At 43.8% G+C, this 26,118-nt stretch overlaps 1 protein-coding gene across 1 annotated transcript in view; it reads left to right on the forward strand.

The window, feature by feature from the left end:
- Positions 1-1,765: 1,765 nt before the first annotated feature.
- nlgn2a (neuroligin 2a) overlaps positions 1,766-26,118 on the forward strand; it is a gene marked incomplete at its 3' end in the record, with an annotated part of 163,345 nt that continues 138,992 nt past the window's right edge. Inside the window, 1 exon segment of the mRNA XM_080451380.1 lies at positions 1,766-2,111. Within this exon segment, the coding sequence (XP_080307506.1) occupies positions 1,781-2,111 (331 nt within the window). The 5' untranslated portion in view covers positions 1,766-1,780.

Here is a 26,118-nt window from a genome sequence, read left to right on the forward strand (position 1 = left end):
TTACATTATCCTACGGGAGGCTTAACATTATCATATTTGAAAGAATACTATCGTACACAGCCAAACAAGATTAATCACCGCTGTAAATATGTAATTTCATGAATAATAGTTTATTTATTGTAAGAAACAATCTTGTTCAGTCTACGTGACAAAAACGCATCACATATGCTGAGTGGAATCAGACAACTTCCTCGACCTTACACAAATAAAAGCCTGAAACTGGACTGGAAATACACGACCGGTACTCAGTGCCGTGCTATGAGCTTGTATATCTGCTATTTTTGAATAGCCCAAAGTATGAAATAATGGTTATAGCTGAAAATCTAAAATGACACAGTATATGCGTTCCCGGTTTTAATGGGTTAAAACGTATAGATCACCTATTTTCAGTGCAACAAAGTATAAATCGTGTTTAAAATGGCTCCGCCTTGTGACAAATCTTTGGTCTGAACTACGGTTAAGGCTTCCATGGAAGGCAATGTGGCTTGTATTAGTCCTCTTTGGGGCTGTGTGTATGTGTGCGTGCGTGCCTGTGTTCGTGCGTTCATTAGTGCTATCTAAGCTAGGTGGGTTGGGCATTCGGTCGTGTGTCTTCTGTAAGGTGGGCGAAACCGGGACGGTATTCCAGGTTTTTTTCATGCATAATGGATGGACACCAGTGCACTGTGAAGGCTGATGTACGCGACATGCATGAGTGTGGGCGGGAGGGGCGGGGTGGTGGGGGGGGGGGGTGGCGAGGTGAGATGATTACAAGGATTCTTCTTCTCCTCTCCTCTGCTCTCTGTATGCTGGCCTTGTAAGGCTCGCTGCGTATAGAAGATGTATGTGATACAATGGCCGATATTGACTCGATCTCGACAAAGCCATCTCATTTCAGTGGGGGGCCTTTTTTCTCACTTTCTCCACTTTCCTTTTGCCAAATATTTTGCTTGGCACCGGTTTAGGGGAATATATTACACTGGCAGCAGTTTAATAGAATATGTTTCTTTTTCAGATAAGCTATAATCTCTCTCTCGCTCGCTTTCTAAATCGCTTTCTCTCCATCCCTCCTCCCTCTCTTTTTTCCCCACCTCGTTTTCTCTCCCTCATTCTCTCTCTCTCTCTTTCTCTCTCTCTCTCTTTCTCCTCTCTCTCTTTGTCTCTCTCTCTCTGTCCTCTTTTTGCAGAGTTCAGCAGCTGATAAGGTCATCGATCCGGATCAGGCCGTTGAACCACACCCGGACGGATGAGCAGGGCCCGTGAGGATGGAACGTAACAGGATCGCAGCGGGGGAAGCGTTCCGGATCGCCACTGCGCCACTCCAACACTGACCCGGCTCCCTCTGAGGCCACCTCAACCTCCGTCCCTCAACCCTAACCCTCAACCCCCCCCCCTTCCCCCCCACCCCCTCCCCCCACCGCCACACACCTCAACCTTACCTTGATCTCTCCAACTCAGCCTGATCTGACCCACCACTCATCTTAGACTTTGTTTTTCTTGTAAGAGCACTAAACCTTTGTCCTGTGAACCTGGTTCAGACGAAAGAGTTTCCCGTTGTCGCTCCTGTCCGGGAACGTCCAGACCTTGTGGTTTGGCTGGAACACAAAACCATTAGGACTCAGACAGGTCGGACTCAGTCACCATGTACCTCCTCCCGCTTCCTGTGTGTAAACAAGGTGGGCGGGGCCTGTCTCCCAGGCCGCGCCCCCACACCACCCACAGGTGCGTGGTGTGCCTGCTGGGCCTGGCGCTGCTCCTGAGCCTGGGCGCCGGGCAGAAGTTCGACCCGTCCAAGCACCCCATGGTGACCACCAACTACGGCAAGCTGCGGGGCATCAAGAAGGACCTCAACAACGAGATCCTGGGCCCCGTGGAGCAGTACCTGGGCGTGCCGTACGCCACCGCGCCCATCGGCGACCGCCGCTTCCAGCCGCCCGAGGCGCCGGGCTCCTGGCAGGAGGTGCGCAACGCCACGCAGTTTGCGCCCGTGTGCCCGCAGAACGTGCACGGCGTGCTGCCCGAGATCATGCTACCCGTGTGGTTCACGGACAACCTGGACGTGGCGGCGGGCTACATCCAGAACCAGAGCGAGGACTGTCTCTACCTCAACGTCTACGTGCCGACCGAGGACGGTGAGTGGACGGGTTGGCGGGGGGGTGGAAGGGGGGGGAGGGGGCTCTTCATCGAGTTCTTCAGTGGTTCTTTGGCGTGGTTGAGGTGCTATATAGCAGTGGTTCCCAAACGTTTTAGCTCAACACCCAAAGGAGAAATTAGACGTTTGCCCGGGACCCAAACCAGTGTAAATAGCAGATCTACAAGCTCACAAGGCGTCGCTTCGCGCAGCGTTGCAAGGTTGTGGATCTGCTAATTTCACTATTTCTTAAAAGTTTTTATTTTTAAATTTCTTAATTCATGGAATGTTTTCGATTTTTTGATTATTTATGGAATAGTTTTTAATTGATGAAAAGTTGTGATTTTTGGGGGCACGGTGGCACAGTCGGTAGTGCTGTCGCCTCACAGCTAGAAGGTCCTGGGTTCGATTCCCGCAGGGGACGCTGTGGGCGCTGGGGGCGTGTTCTCTCCTCCGCGTCATCAGTGCCCATACCCTAGGTGGGGTTGGCGAAAGGGCCTTTCTGTGTGGAGTTTGTATGTTCTCCCCGTGTCTCCTAGGGTAGGTACCCTCACAAAAACATGCAGTAATCCTGGTCACTATACTGCCTCCCCCTGGCCAGCCGGGGCGCCTGATGGAGGGGAAGGGAACTGGTTGGAATAACGTGTTCCTTCCACGCGCTACGTCCTACCAGGGAAACTCCCCCCTGTCAGGTGACAAGAAGGTCAGTTGGCTCTCATGCATTGAAGGAGGCATGAGCTCGGCCCTGGCCTCCCTAGGTTGGCAGAGGGAAGGTAGTGCCCAGGATTACATAGACAATTGGCACTGGGTGTAAAAAATAGGGTTACAAAATCACAGGATAAAAATTTAAGTAAAAAAAAAAGAAAAGTTGTGATTTTTTTTGTTGAAACTTTTGAAATGATATATATATATATATATATATATATATATATATATATATATATATATACATAAAAATGTCATGCATAATGACATTCCGAGACCCAAACATGGGTCCTGACCCACTTTTTGGGAAACTGTGCTATATAGCTCTGCCGTCATACAAAGAACCCGTTCAGCCCCTTGTACGGTTCTTTAGAGCAGTGGTTCTCAAACTTTTTAATGTCAAGGACCTCTGTAACTCTTGAGAGTGTACCCATTTTGTACACTCTCAAGGTGAGCTCCCACCGTAAGATAAAATACCTTTCTAGTCGCTTGAATCCCTTCACTTTGGTCGTGCTGGCCAGCGTTGGTGGCGGGGGGTGGGGGGACATCGCCTCAGTTGTGATTTTCCACCTGGAGCGAAGATACCGAGGTGACACTTTGTTCGCGTCGCCCTGTTCGGTCTGAACCCTGATAGACCCTGGATCCCATTTTGAAAACCACTGCTTTAGAGGTTCTTCAGCTTAATTGGGCACCTCTAATAGCGCTATATAACACCCTTTGACAACGGTGCTATATATAACACCTTTAAGGTGCTATTATATAGCACCTTTAAGGTGCTATTATGCGCTAGGAAATTCCCTATGATTACCAGCCAAAGAACCACTTTTAGTGCTAGCACTATCCTAGTGTGAATGTTAACAATGTGGCGTTACAGGAACGCCCCGGGATCGCTGAGTCAGCGACGCAAGTGGAAGGAAAAAAGTTTCAGAGATAATTTTTCTTCTTTTTTAGGGGTGCACACACACACAAGTTTAACCACATGAGCCCTGTATACTTCTTTGTATGACAAATAGCAAAAATAGTCAATGCACAAGCTCACAACGGGCTCCAATGCGATGTGACAAGTTGTGAGCTTGTACATTGACTATTATTGCTATTTTTGACATTTTTCAAATGGTTGAAAAAAAATGGCTCAAAATAGGGACGCCTGTTTTACACCTGTGGTTAAATATCATACCAAAACTGACATGTTTGAAGATATGTGCTGTATGTTGGGCTGGTGAGAGAGTATTGTACTGTATGTGCAGAGGACTGCCTTAAACAGTATGCAAAATATTCCACCACGGGTCACCCAATGTTTCTATTACCCTTTTCCTGTTTTACACGCCGTTCACAGTGTTATAAAACACAAGAACAAAAAGTGGTTAGCAGGCACTTTTATGACAGAAGGATTGGATGACATTTGACTTTTCTTATATTTTTCACCATCAAGAACCCTCCTCTCCAAACGTTGGTTCGTCTATGCACCGTAGGCTTTTAGGTGTATAATAAAAGAGAAATATTTCCTTTTACATTTTTTTTTCTCTGCAGGTCTTAAAAAAAAGCACAATCATCCTTCACCCACTGTACCTCTCTCCTTCCCTAGGGGTGTTAATAAAAGTAAGGCATTTTTTGAGTTTTGCAGGTTGAGTTGCCACTGATTTACTTTAAGAGGAGTTTTCATATGCAGAAAGCTTCACTGTGGACTTTCTGTTTGATCCCAGAATGATGCCCATTTTTTATGAAACAACCACTCAGTCCGATGATGTTTACACAGTGTGTCTTTTATTTGATCAACAAGAGTATTTTTAAAGGTATAAGCCTACATAAGGGGCAGGCTTATTGCACAGATGATATTGTATAATTGTATTTGACCTTGCTGCCTAATGACTCCACAAAAATGCACTCAAACTGCCCTGCAGCCATCCACTGGGGTTGGTGTCAGATAAAGGTATTAACATAGCCTGTATGTGTGTCTTCATCTCTGTCAATATGTCAGATGTCAGCCCTCGTCCTCATGCTGACCTCTCCTTCAACTTAACCACTTAAACCCCATATGGTTGACTGGAGTCCCTCAGGGTTCTTTTTTCTGTTTTCTGTTTTCAACGCTGCGACGCGTTGTGATCTTGTCTATCTGCTATTTTCCTGCGAAAGCTTTCCCCACAATACGGATGCTGGGGTTTAAGTGGTTAAAGCCTCATTTATGTTTGGTTGAGTGCCGGTATCGAGCACCGGAAATAGCAGATCTACAAGCTTGTAGAGCCGCTATTTCCGGTGCTCGAAAACCGTGTGTTTCCACGTGCCAGCTTGTCTTTCAACACCTTTCAGAAAGCGTCTGTGTACCCAGGCTGTTTTAGCCCTTGCATTTCAACACCGTTCCCCCTCAACACCACGCCTCCTCATGTGCAGCGACCGGTTCCTAAACAATGTGCCATACAGTATGCGCAGAATATCACTGGGATTCTTCTTCTCACACAGGTTTTTCTTTGCACAAATCCGGGAAGTGTGCGAACTCATGAACGTACGCATGTGCAGGAAAGGTGTGTAAAACACCCCACACAGGTGTGGCTGCTGTCAAAAAATGTGCTCAAACACATCGTGTATATAGGTTTCTTGGCTGTTTTTTTTTCTCCCACCCACACATTCATGCACGCACGCACGCACGCACACACAGTGACACGTGCAGGTTAGGGAGTTATGTGCACATGCATGCACATGATGTACAGATGCTTCACACTCTCCCTGGTGTGGATGCTACAGTATTCTGTGCAGGTTTGTCATAGTTATTATTGCACAGAATTTGACCTTCAGTCTTCAACCAAACACAACAGTGTCATTACCGTCTTCCCCTGCCCTGATCCCCTGTGCTTCTCTCGCCGTGTGTGTGTGTGTGTGTGTGTGTGTGTGTGTGTGTGAGAGAGAGAGAATGCGTGTGCGTGCCTGCCTGCCATCTTGCAGGTGTCCAGCTAAATCCAAATGAAAGGAGGGGTTAAGGGAGGAGGAGACACACACACACACACACACACACACACACACTTGGACACATTGCATACAAATAATAAGCCTGCACCTTCAAATCCTCAGCGTTAATTAGATGCTCAAATTCTTGTGTGCGTACTGCCTATGGACATTTTAGCCAAGAGCTGTAGCCCAATTTCTCCTCCTCTCCACCCTGTTCTCTGTCTCTTTCCCTCTCGCCCTCTCACACTCGCTCTCTCTCCCTCTCTCTCCCCCCTCTATCTCTCTCTCACTCCCCCTCTCGCTTGTCTTTTTTCTTCTTCTTTGACCTTTCAAACATTCAACAGTGCATATTTCTGCCGCTCCTAAGGCTCTTTTTTTACCGGCATCCTTTCCGAGTGTCCTCAAAAGCCCCCCTCTCTCTCACACATTTTTTGTAGATTAATCTCCGAAAATTACTTCTTAATGCAGCGTAAAAGGAGGGAAACTGGGACACTCAAACCTGATGTGTGTGTGTGTGTGTGTGTGTGTGTGTGTGTGTGTGTGTGTGTGTGTGTGTGTGTGTGTGTGTGTGTGTGTGTGTGTGTGTGTGTGTGGTGGTTGTTGTGCAGATAAACAAACGCAGTAACGCTTTCTGTGTCTCTAATTAATCTTTAAGTACTTACTAACTCGACGGTCCCTAACCTTGCGTCATCAAATGGGTTCTCCATTAAATAATTCTTGAATAAGTAATCGTGCTACTACTGCAAATAATTGTCATAATCGGAATGAGGAAGTAAAGTAATGAGTCGCAGGTTAATGTACTGGTGGTTAACATTATTAATACCTGATCAGTGCAGAGTGGTATCATGAATGCCCAGGACCCTGGTTGATGAATATTTCAGCGTTCCTTTTGAATTTTGCCTTCAAGGACGTCGCCACATCGCCGCAGCGTTCTTAATTCCTCCTCTTTCAAGCTCCATCACGAACAGACGTCCAATCAATTTTTCGTCCAGACTTTAAGCTTTGCCGTTAGAATCTAAATTATTAACGACACGATGCATTATTGAAACCTCGCGATTACTTTACCCTTCTCCCTGCACCTAAGCAAAGTTCACACAGCACTACTACTTGCAAATAAAATAGTAGTTACGTGGTTTAAGCATTCATTATTGATTACCCGCACCACCGCATATCACTCTGAATGACCCTTGAGATAAAGTTACATCATCTTCCTACTTTGACGGCACAACTAAATAGTTTAGGGCCTTCCACACCGAGCACCATAACCACCATACTTTTTTCTATCAATTAGTCACCCCATGGAGACTTGAATTCATGGATATGTTTTAGTTTTTGTCGCACTGGTAGGCAGCGGTTCCGGTAGGAGATACAAAGGAGACTCCTGAACTGCTGCCGGTCATCAAATTATTGGCTTAGGAATGCGACAAAAAAATAAAATAATCCATGAATTCAAGTCTCCATGGGATGACTAATCGATAGAAAAAAAGTCATTGTGGGGGTGAACTGTCCATTTAACTATAACTACTGTTATACTTCGCCCGATAGGGTCGACCACAACACACCCACCAATGTCATTATACAGTAGTTCCAGTGTGGACTCTGCCGTCCAATTGACTTGAATGTTCAAAACTACATATTTATAGATTTATAGATATTTATAGTAATAGTGCTTCTGTGAGGAGGACCCTTTAGGAAGAGCAGGCAGTAATTGCTGTTACTCTACCTCTCAATTACCCACCGTTCTCTGTGCCTCGTGAAGTGAGGCGTAGACACATGGCTGTCTCGTCAATACTCATAACAATTACCGGGTCTCGGTGCGATGCCGTTACGTATAATTCACACTTCCTCTGTGTCCCCAGGCATGTTCGCCAATCCCCCAGGAGGGAATAAAGTGCCAGTCTCCAGGACCCCTTGAGAGTCTTCATGCCCAGGGGCGGATTGTCCCCCCCTTTTTTATATTCGCTGAAAACGAAGGGTGGAAGAGGGGGGGGGGTAGGGGGGGACAGGTTCTGCTAGTTCACCCAGGAGAGATGACATCCCATAAATCATAGCGAGAGGTTTTTATCTGGCTCCTGCACAGTCATGGCAGATCGATGGAGACAGTGAGAGGAAGGGAGCCAACCCGCCCGCCGCTCCCCCTGGGGGGAGAGGATGAACCGCAGGCCAGCGGCCCGGCTTCACCCGACAGGGTGGACCCGCCACACAGACACCCACCTGATCTCTGATCAGATCGGATCATCGGTTCCGGAGAGAAACACTCTCTTCTGCGCAGTATATGGCGCTGGTTCTCAAATGGACTCCTTTACCGGGTCTGCAACTCTGAGAGTGTACAAATGGAACCAAATGGACCCTCATGAGGGTCCATTTGGTTCCATTTGTACACTCTCTGAGTTAAATAAGCACCGAGGATTTGACAGTGTAGATTGGTGGCCCAGAATAGTTTAGATCAGTGATTCTGTACTTTTGTGATTTCAAGGACCCCCCGTTTGATACTTATTCTTTTTAAATCTCTGGGACCCCAATCTTCTCTGTTTATTTAACTCTGACACTGTACAACTCACTCTCAGTGTTACAAACCCGTAAAGATCCATTCGGACCCCTAGTGGTCCCTGGACCCGACGTTGAGAACCAGTGCGGTATATGGACCCGGTGTTTAACCTCGGTATAGCTGTAACAAAATGCCGGTTAAGCAGCCAGTTGCGTTCAATTAGTTCCGTTGTGCCATCATCCTCTCTAGCCTTGGCACTGTCAGCGCCAAGCTCCTCCAGCACCAGTGGTGGAAGAAGTACTCCATCTTTCCGTCCGGTAATCAAAATTTACTTGAGTAAAAGTACAAAAGTAATGGCATCAAAATATACTTAAAGTAAAAGTACTCATTATGCGGAATGTTTCACAAGTTATCATTATGTATAAAATGTATAAAAAATCTTTTGAAAATAGCAGATCTACAAGCTCAGTGAGCTTGTAAATAGCCGAAGTAGCCAATGGCTGAAGTGGTTAATGTATGTTTTGAAAATTGGAAATACTCCAGTAAAGTAAAAAATACCTCAAAATTGTACTACAGTACTTGAGTACTTGTACTTTCCACCACCGTCCAGCACCACGGCTCCCCAACGCAAGATCTCCTCCAACATGAGTCATGGCGGGACGGGCTGGAAGGAAGGGGGCTTATAAATTATTCCAGCCGATACTTCATCTATCTCTACACATCAAACTCAAGCGCTCCCCCACCCCCCACCCCCCCCCAAACCCAACCCCTGTTCTGCAATATTTCAATTTTCTATCAAGCGCTGCTCGATGCTAAAGCAATAACGCCGCGGCACAGGCTGCGACACCACCGTCAACGCCAGTAGCGGGGGTGGGAGGGGAGGGGGGGGGGTGAATAAATAAAAGAGATAAAGAAGACCCAAACGGGGGGAGAGAGAGGGAGAGCTGCAGTGAAGAAAAGATCAGAAGTGGATAGTAACTATATTTACTCAAGATATAGTAGGTCTCCTCTACTAGTACAGCACTGAGGTGTCCAGTGTATCTCTGAGGCAAATATTGTACTTTTTACTCCACTACAGATCTGCTACTTTTGATGCTTTCGTATGACACTATAGTATGGTCAAGTAGCACATTCATTTACGAAAAAAAAATATATATATATTTAAATATGGAGATAAGAGGTTTCTGCTCGACAGCAACGATATATATTGACTTTGATGCCAGAGTAAACCTTGATAATTGTGCAGTTCTGTCTTATGTTTCCTTGGAAAGAGCGCCTGCAGCTTTTAAAGTACAGTATACGAGGGCCTCCGTGGCTCACAGGGGAGAGCCAGCAGAACATCCACTCGCAACGCGCCCGACACGCTGCAGCACGTGCACAAAATAGCCCTTTGATGCGAGCGTGTGGACAAAAAAGCATAGGAGGCAAGGGAAAGGGAGCGTGCACTAGAAAGAAAGCAACAAAAAGAAAAGAAAACCCCAAAGGGAACATAAAAGAAGAGCATGAAGAATAAAGGGCTGTATGGCGTTAGCGCCGCGGCGAGCGAGCTTTGGTGGTGGTTACGTACGAGTTGGTGATGGGAGCTCACTGAGACATGAGACGATAACACCCCGATTCCCCCCTCTCTCCCAACCAACCCTCCATCCTATCCTTCTTCTCTGGCACCATCCACTCTTTGCTTTAACTGCTTGACTTTGCTATGGTGCTAGGTAAGGTGTTTCTTGCCGTTTCTGTGATACTGTAAAGGTGTTTCTTTGCGAGGTTTTTTCTTTGTGTTGTGCAGGCGGGCTCCATTTTGAGGCATCACACAGCGAGAGGGTGTGAGTTAAAGGGAATCACGTTTCGCGTGCATCACCTAGTCTTATGTAGCCGGCTTTATTCCATCTGAACGAACACCGTACCGCTATAATGAGCGTTGTCTCTCCGTGTCAGCCCCCGCATTGTTCTGTGATGTACACCTATATTTCTATTTCGGAGGCAACAGGATATTAACACATCGGGTGCCAAACACGGTCTGAACCGTGTTTGCGCAGAGTAGCGGTCCGGTGCCGAACACGGTCCAGACCGTGAAATATGTCTTTTTGTTTTTTTCGTTTTTCTCCACACGGGCGGGGCTAGAGCAGCTCTGGGAGTACCCATTGTGATCTTGAGAAGGATAGGCCAGATAGATCACCGGAAAAACAAAAACATGGCTGCCATCCACTTCCTGTCTATTTCCTTCTTTAAAACACCTATATCTCCGAATCTGTTTCCGGTGGGGAAAACCGGTCATGCGCGATGCGCGATCCCCCCCCATTGTAACTCGCGAGTGAAATGTTATCGTTCCAGGCTGTAGCCAGGGTCATCGCGCAACATGAATGGATGTTTTTTTTTACATGGATTTGCTCCTCGTGGAGTCTAGAGCTTTAAACAGCAAAGCGCAGTCAATGGGGAGAATGCTGGCACCCAACGTAAGTTGTTATGAAAAAATGCTGGCACCCAATGTGTTAAAGGGATACTTCACTTTCACATAAAATAAACATTAAAAAAATATATTAAAAATAAATGAAAAAAGTAATGGAAAAATCACGGCCCCCTCACGCATTAGAGTGTCCTACTAATGTGTGAGGGGGCCTTTATTTTGCCATAACTTCTTTCATTTTTTTTTAATATTTTTTTTTAATGTCTATTTTATGTGAAAGTGAAGTATCCCTTTAATGTAACTACTGTAAGTAGCAGTGATGGAAGACGTACTTGCATGTTTTACTCTAGCAAAAGTATCAATACTGCAATGTAGATATACTCTGTTACAAGTAGAAGTCCTGTATTCAAAATGTACTTGAGTAAAAGTACAAAAGTATCGGCATCAAAATATAATTAAAAGTACCAAAAGTAAAAGTACTCCTTGTGCAGAGTGTCCCATTTCACACAAGTTCAAAATGTATAAAAAATCTTTTGAAAATAGCCAATCTACAAGCTCTTGATCAGAGAGCTTGTAGATCAGCTATTTTCAAATGGCTGAAATATATATAGGGCTTAAGTGGTTTGTGTGTTTTGTAATAATAATCAAAATCTACAAATTAACTAAAGTTTTCATATAATTGTAGTGGAGTAAAAGAACAATATTGTCCCCTGAGTTGTAGCGGGGTAGAAGTAAAAGTATTGACAATTGTAAATACTGAAGAAAGCCTCCAATGTACCAAAACATTGTACTTAAGTACAGTACTTGAGTACATCTACCTAGTTACTTTATACCACGTAGTCAGAAGGTTCACAGTGTTTTGTCACATGCAGCACAGCTATGGCAACACTGAAGACGGCGTAACTCTGGTACTAAGAGCTTCCTCGCCAGCGTGGATAATTAAAATAAAATGTCATCTGTACTGAACTTGATGCTACCTGCGGGTTATGTCTGCCATTATGTAGCTAACAACCATTCATCCATGATGTGGGCTTATGTACCCAGCCCTGATGAGGAGTGTTGCCTGGCAACCATCCAGCAACAGGAAAATACTTCCTGTATGTTCAGCATCAAGTGCGTACTATGCTATGTCAAAGAGCACATCCGTTTGTCTCTCCACTAGACTCTGAATGAGGGAATTAGCAAGGGCTCAGTTGCTGCTATTTATAGCCTGCAGAGCCAGATAGAGTCAGTGGGAGAGAGAGATGGAGGGAGAGAGAGCAGAAGGAGAGGTTTTGGGGGTGGATGAGTGTGTCGGTAGATTGTTTTTTGTGTGTGCATGTGTTCATCTTATCTGTGTGTGTGTGTGTGTGTGTGTGTGTGTGTGTGTGTGTGTGTGCGTACGTGTGCGTGTGTGTGCCCATATTAATCACATGATCCCCGTGCTCTCCTCCACCTCGCCGCTGCGCGTTTTGTCGCAATCGTGCGGGTCATCTATTCTATTGACTTTACCCTTGCCTCTGTCTCTCTCTGTTTCCTCTCTGCTTCCTCTCTTCAAGCCTTACCGCACTTTTCATCACAGCTCTCTCGTCCCTTCCACCATCGCCTCCATGCCCCCCCCCCCCCCCCTTTTGCCTCTCTTCTCGGCCCCAGCTTTGGTGACATTCCTCCAGTCCTGCCTGTGTGTGCCGTGGTTGAGCAATGAAGGCAGAAATGGGATTTGGCTTCAGTCTGTTTGAATGATCATCTTTAGGGTTATTTATACTTGGTTGCGCGCCATTGTGACACACAGAGAATAGTCGATTTACAAGCTCACACTGTTGTGAGCATGTAAATTTCCTTTTTTGGGGGGGACGTGACTGCGCAATGATCTCAACTATTTAATGTTTTTTCATAAATGAATGCCCTACTTCGTCATACAGTACTATACAGTGTCACACAAAAGCAGCAAAAAAGTGCCTATTTCTACAAGTTCATAACAAGAGCTTGTGACTGAATAACAGCTACCCTGGATCCATTGCAACATATCAGGTTATTTTGTCCAGTTCCTGAGCATTTTTGGATATAATACGATATTTCCACACGACAGCAACGATCAGCACTTCAATTACGGACACGGCTTTGACTGTATGCCGACGCTCCTGGCTCCACGCCTTCACAACGAGTGTTTTGGGACGTTGGTCCCAAGGAGTAAACAGAAAGTGCTGTGTGGTACGGGGTGATTTCTACCCATCAGAAGACATGGCCACCACACCATCACATCGTCAACCCCTCCTCCACAGCCTCCTTACTTCATATTCTCTCCATGGTGCTGCGTGTCCGTGTTCTCACTGGCTCACTTAGAACAAAGCCTCCGTCAGCCTGGACTCTCTAACACATGAATTAAATTTAGGCTTAATATGAATGTGAGTGAATTGTTACAGCTTAGTGCTGAACAGGCCAGCTGTCTAGAACAGTGTTTCTCAACCTGTTTAATTTCACGGACCCCCAGTTTGATATGCCTTGGGCCACGGACAGAACCCCATTTGATGCCAATGTTTTATCTCTGGGACTCCAATCTGTACTGTAAAATCTTCAGTGGTTAGTTATTACGGGGTCCATTTGGTTCCATTTGTGCACGCTCACAGAGTAACACATACCCATAAGCGTCCATTTTGGACCAGTGGGAGACAGTGGTTTAGAACAATGGTTCTAAAACCTTTTCTGGATCAGGGCCCACTGGGAAATCTCAAAAGCCTTCGCAGGCCACCCATCTGACCACTTAACACGTGTCAAGTGTGATCAGATGGGTGGGCCGCATGCATTTTCAGAGCATGTTTATCTAAATGACCAATCAATCTATTGTGTTCCAGCTTGGATCAATGGAACTAGCGTATACTTTAGTATTTATCAGTATCACGATGAAAACTATTTTTTTTCTGGGTTCTAAAGAAGAAAGTACCATGACTTTTAAAAAGGAAATCTTACCCCATCTCAAAAATATTTTGTGTCAGGGATTTTTTCAAAAATCAAAGTATAAAATATGGTTTAAGTGCATGGTTAAAATGATTGTGACACTATTGCTGGGAACCCCCTAGTACCCCTTACAAGGACCCCTGGGGGTCCCCAGACCCCCCTTTGAGAACCAATGCTGTACAGCAGCACACCACATGGCTCGGCACAATCACACACAATCTAACTCAAAGCTCACATTAGCATCTTAGCACATCATTGGCGATGTGTACTTGTTCAATATACAGTCAGTGTAGGCCTATATGCATATCACTGTTTCCCCATCCAAAAGGCAGACTGAAGACATTGTCCAATTGGCATTTTAAGACATAGTCTATTAGCTTATGTGTAGGGGGATTCAAGCCAGTTAGCCAGATAACTGCTAATTGATTTAGCATTTAACTGCTTCCTTGTGCAATTGCACAAGGAAGCCACGCTGTCATTAGACTGTGTCTAGTTTTCTTGTGATTAAACCAAAAGGGACGGAGCCTTCAGTGGAATCGCGTCTACCTCGTTCCCCTCCACAGGAAATGTCGACGGATAGTTTTGTAACCCAGCTAATACATATAGATGTATATAGATGTTATTCACGTGACCTTGAGAAGGAAGATCAAAAAGCCAAGATCCTATGGAAGCGGGATTCAAGTCCCCCTGGGGATTCAAAATAATAGCCATGATTTTTTTTTGCGTGTCGGGTAGAAACCTCATACAGTATCTCCATAAGTTTATTTTTATTTTCATTAATGCTCTAATTTGTCATACTACGCGATGTGAGCTTGTATGTAGATCGGCTATCTTTGCTGTTTTGGATTTTGTGAAATTGAAAGTGGTTAAGTGTCTGTGAACAGTATTAGCAAGAGCTTGTGACTAAATTATTATTATTATTTAATAATAACCACATTGGATCCATTGGAACACAGGTTCTCTTTTCCATTTTCTGAAAAATAACAGTTTTGGACGTACATGGTTTCCACCCCGACAGCAACAATTTGCCCCAAGGCCAGGTACAGTAGCTGTGAATGCCTGTGTGCTCACAATACCGTTCTGCTGTTTTCAAACACACACACACAGGGGGCGTCACGGCCATTCACTGTGCGTACGACGCGACACCCTCACTCTCACAGATCCATGATTTCATACCCCCCACTTTTTGAAGAAAAAAATAATTTTTTGATAATAAATCGGTAAAATCGGGCAAAAATAAGAATTAAATAACCTAACCCTAAAACCGAAATAAAGTAACCAAAACACCGGAAAAAAACGAACAAACTAACAAAATCCGCCCAAAAACTGGATAAAAAAAAAAGAAGACAAAATTCGTTTACATTTGACAGTTACAAATGTTCGCTTGAAAAAAATTATATTCAAAAATGTGTACAAATTTTCACGATTTAAAAAAAATAGCAGATCTACAAGCTCATAGCGCGGCACTCGGTGCCGCGCTATGAGCTTGTATATCTGCTATTTTTTAATAGCCAAAGTATAAAATAAGGGGTATAGTGCACCGAAAGTCCATCCCCCCCCACCTTCTGAGAGCCCATGACGTCCCTGCACACACACACACACATGGTCATGCGAACATGCAAAAGCGAATAATGAACTGTGGAAAGGCACACACGCCAACACACATGCACACACTATTCCTTCCACGTGCCTTAGTTATCCGCACAGGGTTGGTCAGCTTTTTTTCCTCTCATTTTCTCACACTCTCTTTGCCTGCCTTTCTCTTTCCCTTGCACACACACACACACACACACACACACACACACACACACACACACACACACACACACACACACACCATCTCTCTCTTTCTCTCTCTCTCTTTTTCAATGCGGCTCAAAAGGGCCGTCTCTTCAGAGCTCCTGAAGCTGAGGTGAATAGTGGTGCTGAATGCAAATTAGCCTCCCCCCAACACGCGCGCGCACACGCACACACACAAAACACAGCGTTCCCTTTGCCAGAGCCCGATGCACACAGTGCCTCCCAGAACGCTGAATAGGAAGGGCAGAGAGAAAGTAGAGAGAGAGAGAGGAGAGAGAGAATCCAAGATTAACAGAGGGAGGGATGGAGGAATAGATAGAGAGCTAGAGGTTATCCAGAGGTAAGGCTTCCTCTGTCGGAACAAATGTAAGAGCATTATTAGAAGTAAGTCAACGTGAGCAGCAGGAGTTACTGTTGCAGCGCTACGCTTTAAGCTTTGATGTCGTATTAATGACCTGACCGCTGTGTTAATCAATGTTACTGTGGCCTGGCCCCTTCCACAGCACAGTATAGACAACCCTGAGTGATCATTTCACCACTTAAACCTTCGTCGTACATCAATTCTATGTCTATTTTTGCCAAATGTTCATTGATTTTCGAGAAATATTCGCCTATTTTCTCCAGTGGCCAGAGCAGGGACACTATAGAGTAATGTGGTTAACTCAACTTTCTTTTGTAACCACACACAAACAAATCGAGGTCTGCAGTATTCAGGCACACGCACACGCTCTTGATCCAGCATGCATTTGCGCAAGTTAATGCGCTATAACTAAAATATACAGCACGCAGCAGAACCCCCATCCCCCATTTCCATATGATCACGGGGTGTTCAATCTAAATTTATGAACCCGAACACCCATTTCTTCAGAAATGACAAACAAGCAGCAGAAACAAATATTGTGGCGAGGAAACATCTCCCGGCAGCTGTTTGGTGCTGGTCCATTGGCCGTGAGCTGCATGCGGTCTTGGCGGAGGGGTGCGATGGGGGGCCGGGGTAATTTTACAGGGATGTGAGCACATTTTCTGGTTCATAACCGGCTAGCTCCGCGATGAATTAAAGCCCATTTGGATGGAAAAGATCAATCAAAATGTTTCCGCCCACTAGTTCGCTCCACTGTAGCTCCCTCCCTCGTTGGTTCCCAGCTGTGTAGGGGAGCTGTCCAACTTCACAGATAGAGATTGAACTGCCCCCAGATCATTAGGATGACATGTGCTTTCTGTTTTAGCCAAAGCTGCCTGCTAAAAGTTATTTCCCACGAGTTGTAGTTTCACTTTTAACAGGAGTTAAGAGTTTTTTTTTCTTTTTTGAAGTAGTGGGACCAATTGGCCCTAAAAGGAAAGATTTCCCTTTATATTTTCGCGACTCAAGCTTGACAGAACACATTTTAGCATGGACTCTCCCTTTTAATTTAAGGCAGTGCAGTACGTGGTTCTCAAATTGGGGTCCAGGGACCCTCGGGGTTACTTGAGGGTGGTTCCAAATGGACCCTTACAGGTCTGTAACTCTTGAGAGTGTACAAATGCGACCAAATAGATCCCTTACTTGTACGTTCGGTTCCATTTGTACACTCTTAGAGTTACGGGAGTCCTTGAAATTAAGAAAAACGTTTGAGAACCACTGATTTAAAGCGTGCATGCAGATGGAGAGAGGTAAAAAAAAATAATGAAAAGAAAAGAAAAAGGGAGTAAACAAATGGGTTAAAGACATGGCCGGTGTACCCCCTGGGCCCTCTGACCTAAATTACTCCCAGTGTTCCAGGTCGCCACTGACTCGCCATTCAGCTCTGTCAGTATTAAGTAGCGCTTCTTCTTACCCAGACCGGTTAGTCATGTCCCTGCACTGCAGCCTGCAGCCAACACACTCTTATGAGATGAGACGGAGGGAAGGAGACCATTGTGGAAGGAGGAAGAGTGCACCGTTGCCACGTCTGCTTGTTATAAGCGACTTTGGGCTTGTTTTTCTGTGAAGTTGCTTGTAAATATTGGTGGTTGCAGGTTTTTTTTGGGCTTGTTTCTAAAAGTGTAGTTGCTTATTTGTTTTTTTTTCATTGTTGTTTTGTCTGTTTAAACCCAGTGGTTCTCAAATATTTTCATGTGAAGGACCCCAAATTAATATGTATTGGCCACGGACCCCCATCTGGAAATATTTTGTGCAAGGGATGCCCATACAAGATTTGTGTATTTAAAATGTTTCAAAAAGATTTTTCGCTTTTTTTCTACAAAACCTTTTTTTTCTGTAAATAGCAGCTCTACAAGCTCACAACGCGTCGCATTGCAACGCGTTGTGAGCTTGTACATCGGCTATTTTAAATGTTGTAATATCGGCTATTTTCAAATAGCCGATGTATTTGGGTTTAAAGTGCTCTTGGCCTAGGTCACTTCTTTTGGGCTTGTTTTCATGAACCAGGTTGCTTCTCTCGCAAAATCTGGCAACACTGGAAGAGAGTGAGAGTGAGAGAGATGAAGAGAGAGCGATAGAGGGAGAGAGAGAGAGAGAGAGGGGGGAATGGGTCATATCCAAACAGGCTTTGGCGTTAATTCTAAAAGTCCACTCTCCTCAGCTCATCTTCAAAACACATTAGCCTCCTCTGGGAGATGGGATGAAACTCACAGTACAGGGCCATAGCAAATACCAATCCAATTATTTTGATTGAATAGTATAGCATTAGGTTAGACCATTAGCCTTTTTTATTTTTTTATTTACCATTAGTGTAATATATTTTCCCCCATAAGAGACCTGAGCCTAATCCACGTAAATGAAAACATAAAAAAAGAAAGTTGAAGTTAGGTTAGTTAGTTGATATTTGACACAGATGTTGGCATACACTATCTGTATTAGCATGAGGGAGGTTATTGGGGATAGACAAAGACATATTTCATTATTGTACAGAATTGCATTGGCATACTAGGATATAATACAGTGGAATAGAGTATATTATTGTCCATAACAATAGCAATAACACAGGCATACATTTAAAGACAGAGAATTGCATGTATACATTATTCATCCAGCAAGCAGACATAGCCAAAGGCTTGTACGAACATTAGCACAAATAACCAAAGGTGTGCTCCTTTATGTTGTGGATGATTTATGATTTAGTTTTATGTTTTGTGTTCTTACACAGTAGGAGGGTGGAAGCAAACATCCCCGGAGACCCATCCGGAGATGAAATAGTACATGAAATGGCAACAGTACAACCAGGCCTGTCGGCATTTCGATTTCACGCAACGTAACAATCTCTCCACCCTCTTGTTTACTGGCATTCTGCCTTTCTCTCCCCCCCATCCCCTCCCATCTCCCATGTCAGGCAACATAATGGCTGGCCCCTTTCAAAGGTTAGCCCGATAAAGAGCGCACTGGAGGCCCAGACTGACAGAATTGAAAATGTCAAAACGGTTAAAAAGTGGATTTTTTCTGAACGTCGACCTCCTAATCTGAGAGATCGGGAGGGAAATACAAACATGGGAGCGTCGGCTTCCATAAGCGGCTCTGGGCATCCTTTCGCTCCGATGCGGGAGACACGTGTTCTGTTTCTCACACTCAAAAGCTGTGAGAAGCAGGTCTCTCACTAGCATACTGTATGTGTGGAAGCTATAGGGGATTGTCACGCCACTGAGGCTGCCAACGAGCTGGGAGCACATCCGTACAGATGCACAAACATGGCATTCAGCGCACATATACACAGCGTTCAATGCACTGACACAGACACGAACACACGCACGCACGCTCGCTCGCATACAGTTGAACTCCCAGATGCATACGTACCGTATGCATGAACGCACCCTTCCACACAGTAACATACTCGAGTGTGTGTGTGTGTGTGTGTGTGTGTTTGTGTGTGTGTGTGTGTGTGTGTGTGTGTGTGTGTGTGTGTGTGGCCGCACGGAGAGAATAGGTTCTGACCTTCATGCCTACTCTTTCGTCGCTGCTCTCTAAATGTCACTTCATCTGTTTCTCTCTCTCTCCTCCTGTCCTTCTCTATTTCAGTCTTTCATGTTCAGCGTTCTCTCTATCTCGTGTGCTCTCTCTATCTCGTGTGCTCTCTCTATCTCGTGTGCTCTCTCTCCATAGACTCCATTCCTCCGTCTGTTGACTCTATTCCTCTGCCTCTTTTTCTCTCTCAATGTCAGCCGTATCTGTCTCTTTCTTCATGTTTATCTCTCGTCCTGCGTGTCTCTGGTTCTCCAGATCACTGGTTCTCAAACGTTTTCATGTTATTTGCTGACCTGGTATCCTATAGTTTGTATAGTTTCAATGTACATATTACTTATCTTTTGATATTATAATGTTTAGACTGATGATGGTTCTTGGTTTACCTATGATCCTAGATTACTTGAGGCACTATGCATTTGCATTACCCTGTAAATCGCTCTGGATTAAGAATTTAGGCTAAATGCCTAAATTGTAAATCAAGGAGCCTGACTCACCCACCAACTAATCACATGACCCCCCCCCCCCTCTATTTCTGCCTTTAACTCTCAAACTCGACCTGTTCCCTTCATTCATAGACCCCCCCTCTCTATGTCTTTGCTCTCTCAATCTCTCTCTCTCTCCCTCCCTCCCTCCCTCCAGGTGCCATGTGGATCAATATTTCTTGCACACTCTGTCGAGAGCTTGAGAATGAGGCACTAAGGGACAGAGAGAGAGAGAGAGAGAGAGAGAGAGAGTGAGAGAGAAAAGGAGGAGAGATGGGAAAGGGACTTGGTGTGATAGATACTGTAGATCGGAGGGTATTCTTTTAGCTGTGGACATACACACACACACACACACACACACACACACACACACACACACACACACACACACACACACACACACACACACACACACACACACACACACACACACACACACACACACACACACACACACACACACACACACGCTGACTTTCAATGACTTCCACTCTACTGAGTATCATCCATTCTCTCACCCCTGAACCTAAGCCCACCTACAGTATCTATAAATATAACCCCGCTATATGAGTGCAGCCTATGTGTAAGAAGGTGTATACCTGTATACCGAGGCTTATATCGTTGCTGTCGGGCAGAAACCTCTTATCTCCATATTTTAACTTTTTGTGTTTTTTTGTAAATTAACACCCTACATGATCACACTACAGCATCATCACACAAAAGTATCAAGAGTAGGTAGAAACGCGGCGTGAAGCGACGCATTTCGAGCTTGCGGATCTGCTACTTTTGAATTTGAATCCTGAAAGTAAAACCTCAGTGGACATCAGGTTTCCACCCGACATGAGACGATATACTATATTATTGGTATTCTCTATTCTATGTAAATTGCAGTTTATTTATTTATTTATCAGGGACAGTGCACATTAATCAACATGTCAGTTTTCACATCCACCAAAATGAGCCAGAGTTAGCCAAAGGCAAATTTCATCTGCAGACTGCAGTCCCTGAGCAGGCTGTTAAAAGTGGTGATATATCCATACAAAAACAGACATCAATACAAAACAAGACAAATAGACATAATACAAGAGACAGACAGTTACAGTCATATGATAAAAGACACCAGTGACAAATGGAGCTGATAATTACCCATGCTTACAAATTTGGTTAGCTTTAAGCCATCTCTTTGTTTTTGTTTTTTTACTTTGTTTATTGGAATCTCCACAGAAGCATTCAGCATCAAAAGTTGGCACTTGAACAGACACGTAAAAAGCTTCCTCCAGTGCAATCCATCAAAAACAAAAAATGTCAGTAAACAGATTAAATTATCACCCAAAAACATACAGCTTTAAGCCATCTCTTAAGGTTGAACTTGAAGGTCAAATAGTTAGTGGTCTCTCTTACTTCTGTAGGGAGACTATTCCAGTGATGGGAGGCTCTAACAGAGAAGACTGTTTCACCAAACACACTCTGTCTGAATGGTACCTCGCAGTCCCCTCTGGTAGTTGTTGCCCTTGTTGTTCTGCCACCACTTTCCCTTCGCTCTATGAACCCTTTCAGTGGTGGAGGTGCAAGCCCATTTAAAACCTTAAAAATGAGACAAGCATTCCCAATAACATGGAATCCTACTACTGTGTTACATACACTATGTAACTCTCAAGAGTAAGAACTGACCCTTACGGGTCCAATTCTTACTCGCCGTGTTAAATTAACACTCAGCATTTTGCTGTGCACAACACCACCATCTTACGTCCTCAGAAACAATCAAATACCTCTGATATATTTATAGTCTCTCATGCTTAATTCAGGCTTTACTGTATATTACGCATATACTGTATACGTTATTATATACTCCCCTGGACAAGAATATTAAGTACGATTGCTGCGAGCCAAGACTCTGAGCCAACATGGCTGAGCTATATTTCATGAAGACGTCTCTGTTACCGTCTCCCCCAAAGAAAAGAAGGAAATACAAAGACATAATGGACGGCTCACTCTCACTCAAGAACAATTCTAATCGTTTGACAGCATTTTTATTTTGAAAACAGTTATATAATATAATCAATAAACCATGCACAGTAGGTGAATGGAACAAACCTTTCGAATACCTATACAGTGTCTATTATAGGCCTACTATAGGCAGTGGTTCTCAAAGTGGGGTCCAGGGACCCTCAGGGCAGCTTGAGGGGGTTCCAAAATGAACCTTTGCAGGTCTGTAACTCTGAGAGTGTACAAATGGAACCATTTTGTACGCTCTCAGAGTGATCATCCTTGAAATTGAAAAGTTTGAGAACCACTGCATGCTATTGGAGACTAGTACTGCAGACTTGGAGCAGGAAGATATGTGACCCAGTTTCACCACTCAGACCGTCATAACCATATTAAGCTCCTAAGCGGGAGAGCGTAATGCTAAAACCAGAAGACGGTAACCAAGGACCGTCAGTTGCCCATCGATCTATATTTCACTTATATCGTATATATATTATAACACAACAGTTAGTATATATATATACTAGGGGTGTGCCGATACACTAATTTCACGAAACGATACGATACGATATTGGGCACACAACTTCGATACGATTTCGATACGATATGATACGCACTTTTTTATTATGAAAATATATGGGGGAGAAAAAAAGCAAATGCAAACAAATATTTCTGTTTTTGCATTATTCAGACATGCAAACTTGTAGCTTTTCAGCTTCCACTAGCCGTTTTGAATCCAAATAGGGTAATAGTGTGACACCTGACCCGGAAAAAAACAACATGTTGTCACCCTTTTCACCTCGGGCTGTTTGCATGCCTGATTATTATTATTGTAAAAAAAATTAAAATCAAAACGATTTTTTTTCTTCCCCAAAACGATACATATCGTCACGAAAACATATATCGGCACACCCCTAATATATACAGTTATGTATCCAAGGCTGAGTGGATCATCAAGGACATTCATCACCCCAGCCACAAACTGTTCACACTTCTGCTGCGACCACGGCCAGGCAAGCTATACCAGAGTATCATAAGCCATAACACCACCATGGCTTCTGAACTGTTGGTGGCTCTCAGCTGTAATCCTGTGGTGTGGCAGTAAAGTTGATTGTGATTCTGACACAGTGCTTTGACAATGAAAGTAAATGAGACTATGTTGAATCACCAATATCCGCACCTAGAAAGGTTCCCGCATATTGTTAACAAACTTTTAAACTATCCATTGTAAATGTGGAATGAATACAATGTTTTATTTGAAGCTGTTTTTCTGATAGCTCAAAACTGTCTGGGCCGTATATCTGCCTGTTGCCCAGGTCTGCAGGCCTTCCTCTTGCAGTATGATAAGCTGTAAGCTCATCGGAAATCTCTGTCAATACTAGACAGAGCTAGTGTGTTCACCTAGCAGGGGGGGGCGGGCCGAGAGATCATCAAAGGCCCAGACAGTCCACACTGTGGTATGTTTACCAAATACTCCTTCTTATCTCAGCTGCACAGACAATTGTTTAGTCGATCCATGTCATTTAGAGCCTGAATGCGACAGTAAATAGTTCCGTAACAGTGTGCCAACAATGAACAGCTCAGACCACGCCGTTGCACTAGTCGGAAGACTAAATGCAGCGGTTCCCATATTTTTCCTTGCCAAGAGCCCCCAAATAGCCATAACTATTCCCACACATATAGTCAGTCTATTGCAAAAATATAAATAGAGAAAATGGCTGAACTACAAGCTCACAACTCACCGTGAGATTGTAGATCTCCTATTTTCTCTATTTTTAAATTGTTTTAAAATAGGGATGCCAGCGCTTTATGAATGGAATTTGAATTGAAATGTAAAAATGTATGTGTGTATAGTATACTGTATATTATATTGCAGTGCATATCACGAGCCTTGGACACGGCAACAGTATCATACTGTATGCTATACTGTAAGTAGAGCAGGTGACGGTATCAACGACCCCCCAAATTAATATGTATTTGGCTGCGGACCCCCATCTGAAAAGATTTTTGGCCAGGGCCCCCCATACAAGATTTGTGATAATGTTTCAAAAAGAAATTAAAAAAAAAAAATTCAAGATTTTTGGGGAAAAAAGCTACAAGCTCACAACATTGTGTGCTTGTAGATGTACATATATTTAGGGTTAAAGTGGTTAAACTGATTCTGATGCCACTGTATATTAACACATTTAGCTGGGGCCCCCTGGAACCCCCTGGAGGACCCCTGCTGGTCCCCTGACCCCACTTTGAGAACCACTGCAGTATCCTACTAGAACGCAGTGAAGCGAGCCTCTCATTACAGCCAGCCAGTGAAGCAGAGCTAAACATTCACCTGTGCATCTGGGTTGTCTCTGTTATATCTCAGATATATCAGCTAAGGGTTCAGATCAAAGCCTTTTGTTTATTCTAAAAGACAAGGGAGGCATTACAAGCGAATTTGAAAATTAAAGGTAGGGTAAGTGATATTGTTTGGTTAAAACATGTTTTTTTGTTAAAAGGTTAAAGCGCTATATTGTGATATAGTAAGCATGTTCAGACAGTAACAGAGGTCTCCTTGTCTCTCCAGCTCTTTAATAAACAGAAAATAAATGTTCAGGTGGGTGACCAATCATCAGCCAATCAGGAAAGACTACTCATTTATCAGCTTAAATGTTATAGTGTTCCTGCAAAAAAAAAAATCTGCTCATTTCTTTGTCATTCACTTCCAATTGTACAATCTCTATCCTGTGTGAGTTCTCTCTCCTGATTGGATAAAATAGGTATCCCGACCTGAAAATGCTTTTTTCTGCCAGAGAGACAGGGAGACTCCTTTTACTGAACAAACATTCTATAGTGCTATCAGAATACGGAGCTGTTTAACACTTATTTTAACCAAAATGATATCACTTACCTTACCTTTACACATGTTTGTATGTAGCATCCTACAGAGGCGTTTTGACGTAATCACGTTAATATAGTTTAGACTTTATGATGGTCAGCAACATAGGACAGCCTATTTGATGCAGGTAATCAAACAAGTTATCGTCACAAGACTCGCGACTGTGGTGGAACAGCAGTTCAGCCATCACTAGATCTTATAGCGCCGCAAGTCGGCGCATTGATGTGCCGACTGATGTGCACATCAAAGCAGTGCGCTTGTAGAACTATAATTAATGCTTTACATCCAGTGTGAGAATGCCTGAAGGTCACTTTGAGAAACAGAATCAGTGTATTACGCTTCTATAGTCTTGGGTTATATACAACTAGTCCATATTACACGGCGATGTGCGCAGCCAAACTATATGCAGACTATTGGATTATGCGGTCCAATAGGAGAGTGATTTAATCCTGTTGGCGTGTGGTGTGTGTGGCAACCCGGTCATTTATGACCCGACCCGGAATCGTTGCCACCCACAACCATGAGACGTTGATGTTTACGCTGTTTCAGCTAAGCTACATGTATGTGTGCTAATACAAGTAAGACGCGCGAACGCGGGAAGCGAACGCCAAAAAAAAAAAATGATAATGAAAAAAAAATATTTAAAAAAAGTAACCAATAAAAAAATATATAAGAAATACAAAAAAAATCTGCGTTAAAAGGAGCATCTTAGAAAAATACAAATTCACAAAAAAATAACTTTGAATGTTTTTGAACAATTCAACAAAGTGTCTGGATTCGAACATTGCACGTGTCAGTCTGCGTGCTAGTGCTATGGAGATGATATCCATGATCAGATGGCTTGAAGCAAGACAAATTTGTAATCATGGGTAATTATCAGCTCCATTTGTCACTGGTGTCATTTCTCAGTACTTTACTGTAATTGTTCCGTCTCCTGTACTATGTCTGCTTGTCTTGTATGGTATTGATATGTCTTGTTTTTGTATGGATAGTTTAATCACCACTTTTTAACAGCCTGCTCAGGGACTACAGATGAAAATTAGCTGGCTAACTCTGGCTCATTTACGTGGACGTGAAAACTGACATGATTAACTCTCTCAGTGCCAATGAAATAAAAAAATATGTTCTCTAACTGCCAGCATTTTTATTTTTATTTTTTGTAAAAAGTGCTTAGGAAGCGAGATACAGCCTTTTTCAGTTATAAGTTAAACAAAGAGTGGATGGAGCTGCAAATCTTCAGATAATGATATCTTGGGTTCTGAATTTTTTTTATATCCAAAGCGCCCTCCCGCTCATGGAACGTGTGAGGATACGGGTCTTAAATGAAAGTCCTTTATAAGTTTGCAGCGTCTGTGTATTATGTCATTATTACATACAGGGCCGGATACAGAAATTATTAACTGGGGGGGCATTAATAAATGTTGGGGGGGCGGCTTAGAATTTTTTTGGGGGGGGCCCAAAAC

Source organism: Gymnoscopelus braueri, assembly GCF_963280865.1.
Source record: "Gymnoscopelus braueri genome assembly, chromosome: 15".
Lineage (NCBI taxonomy): Eukaryota > Metazoa > Chordata > Actinopteri > Myctophiformes > Myctophidae > Gymnoscopelus > Gymnoscopelus braueri.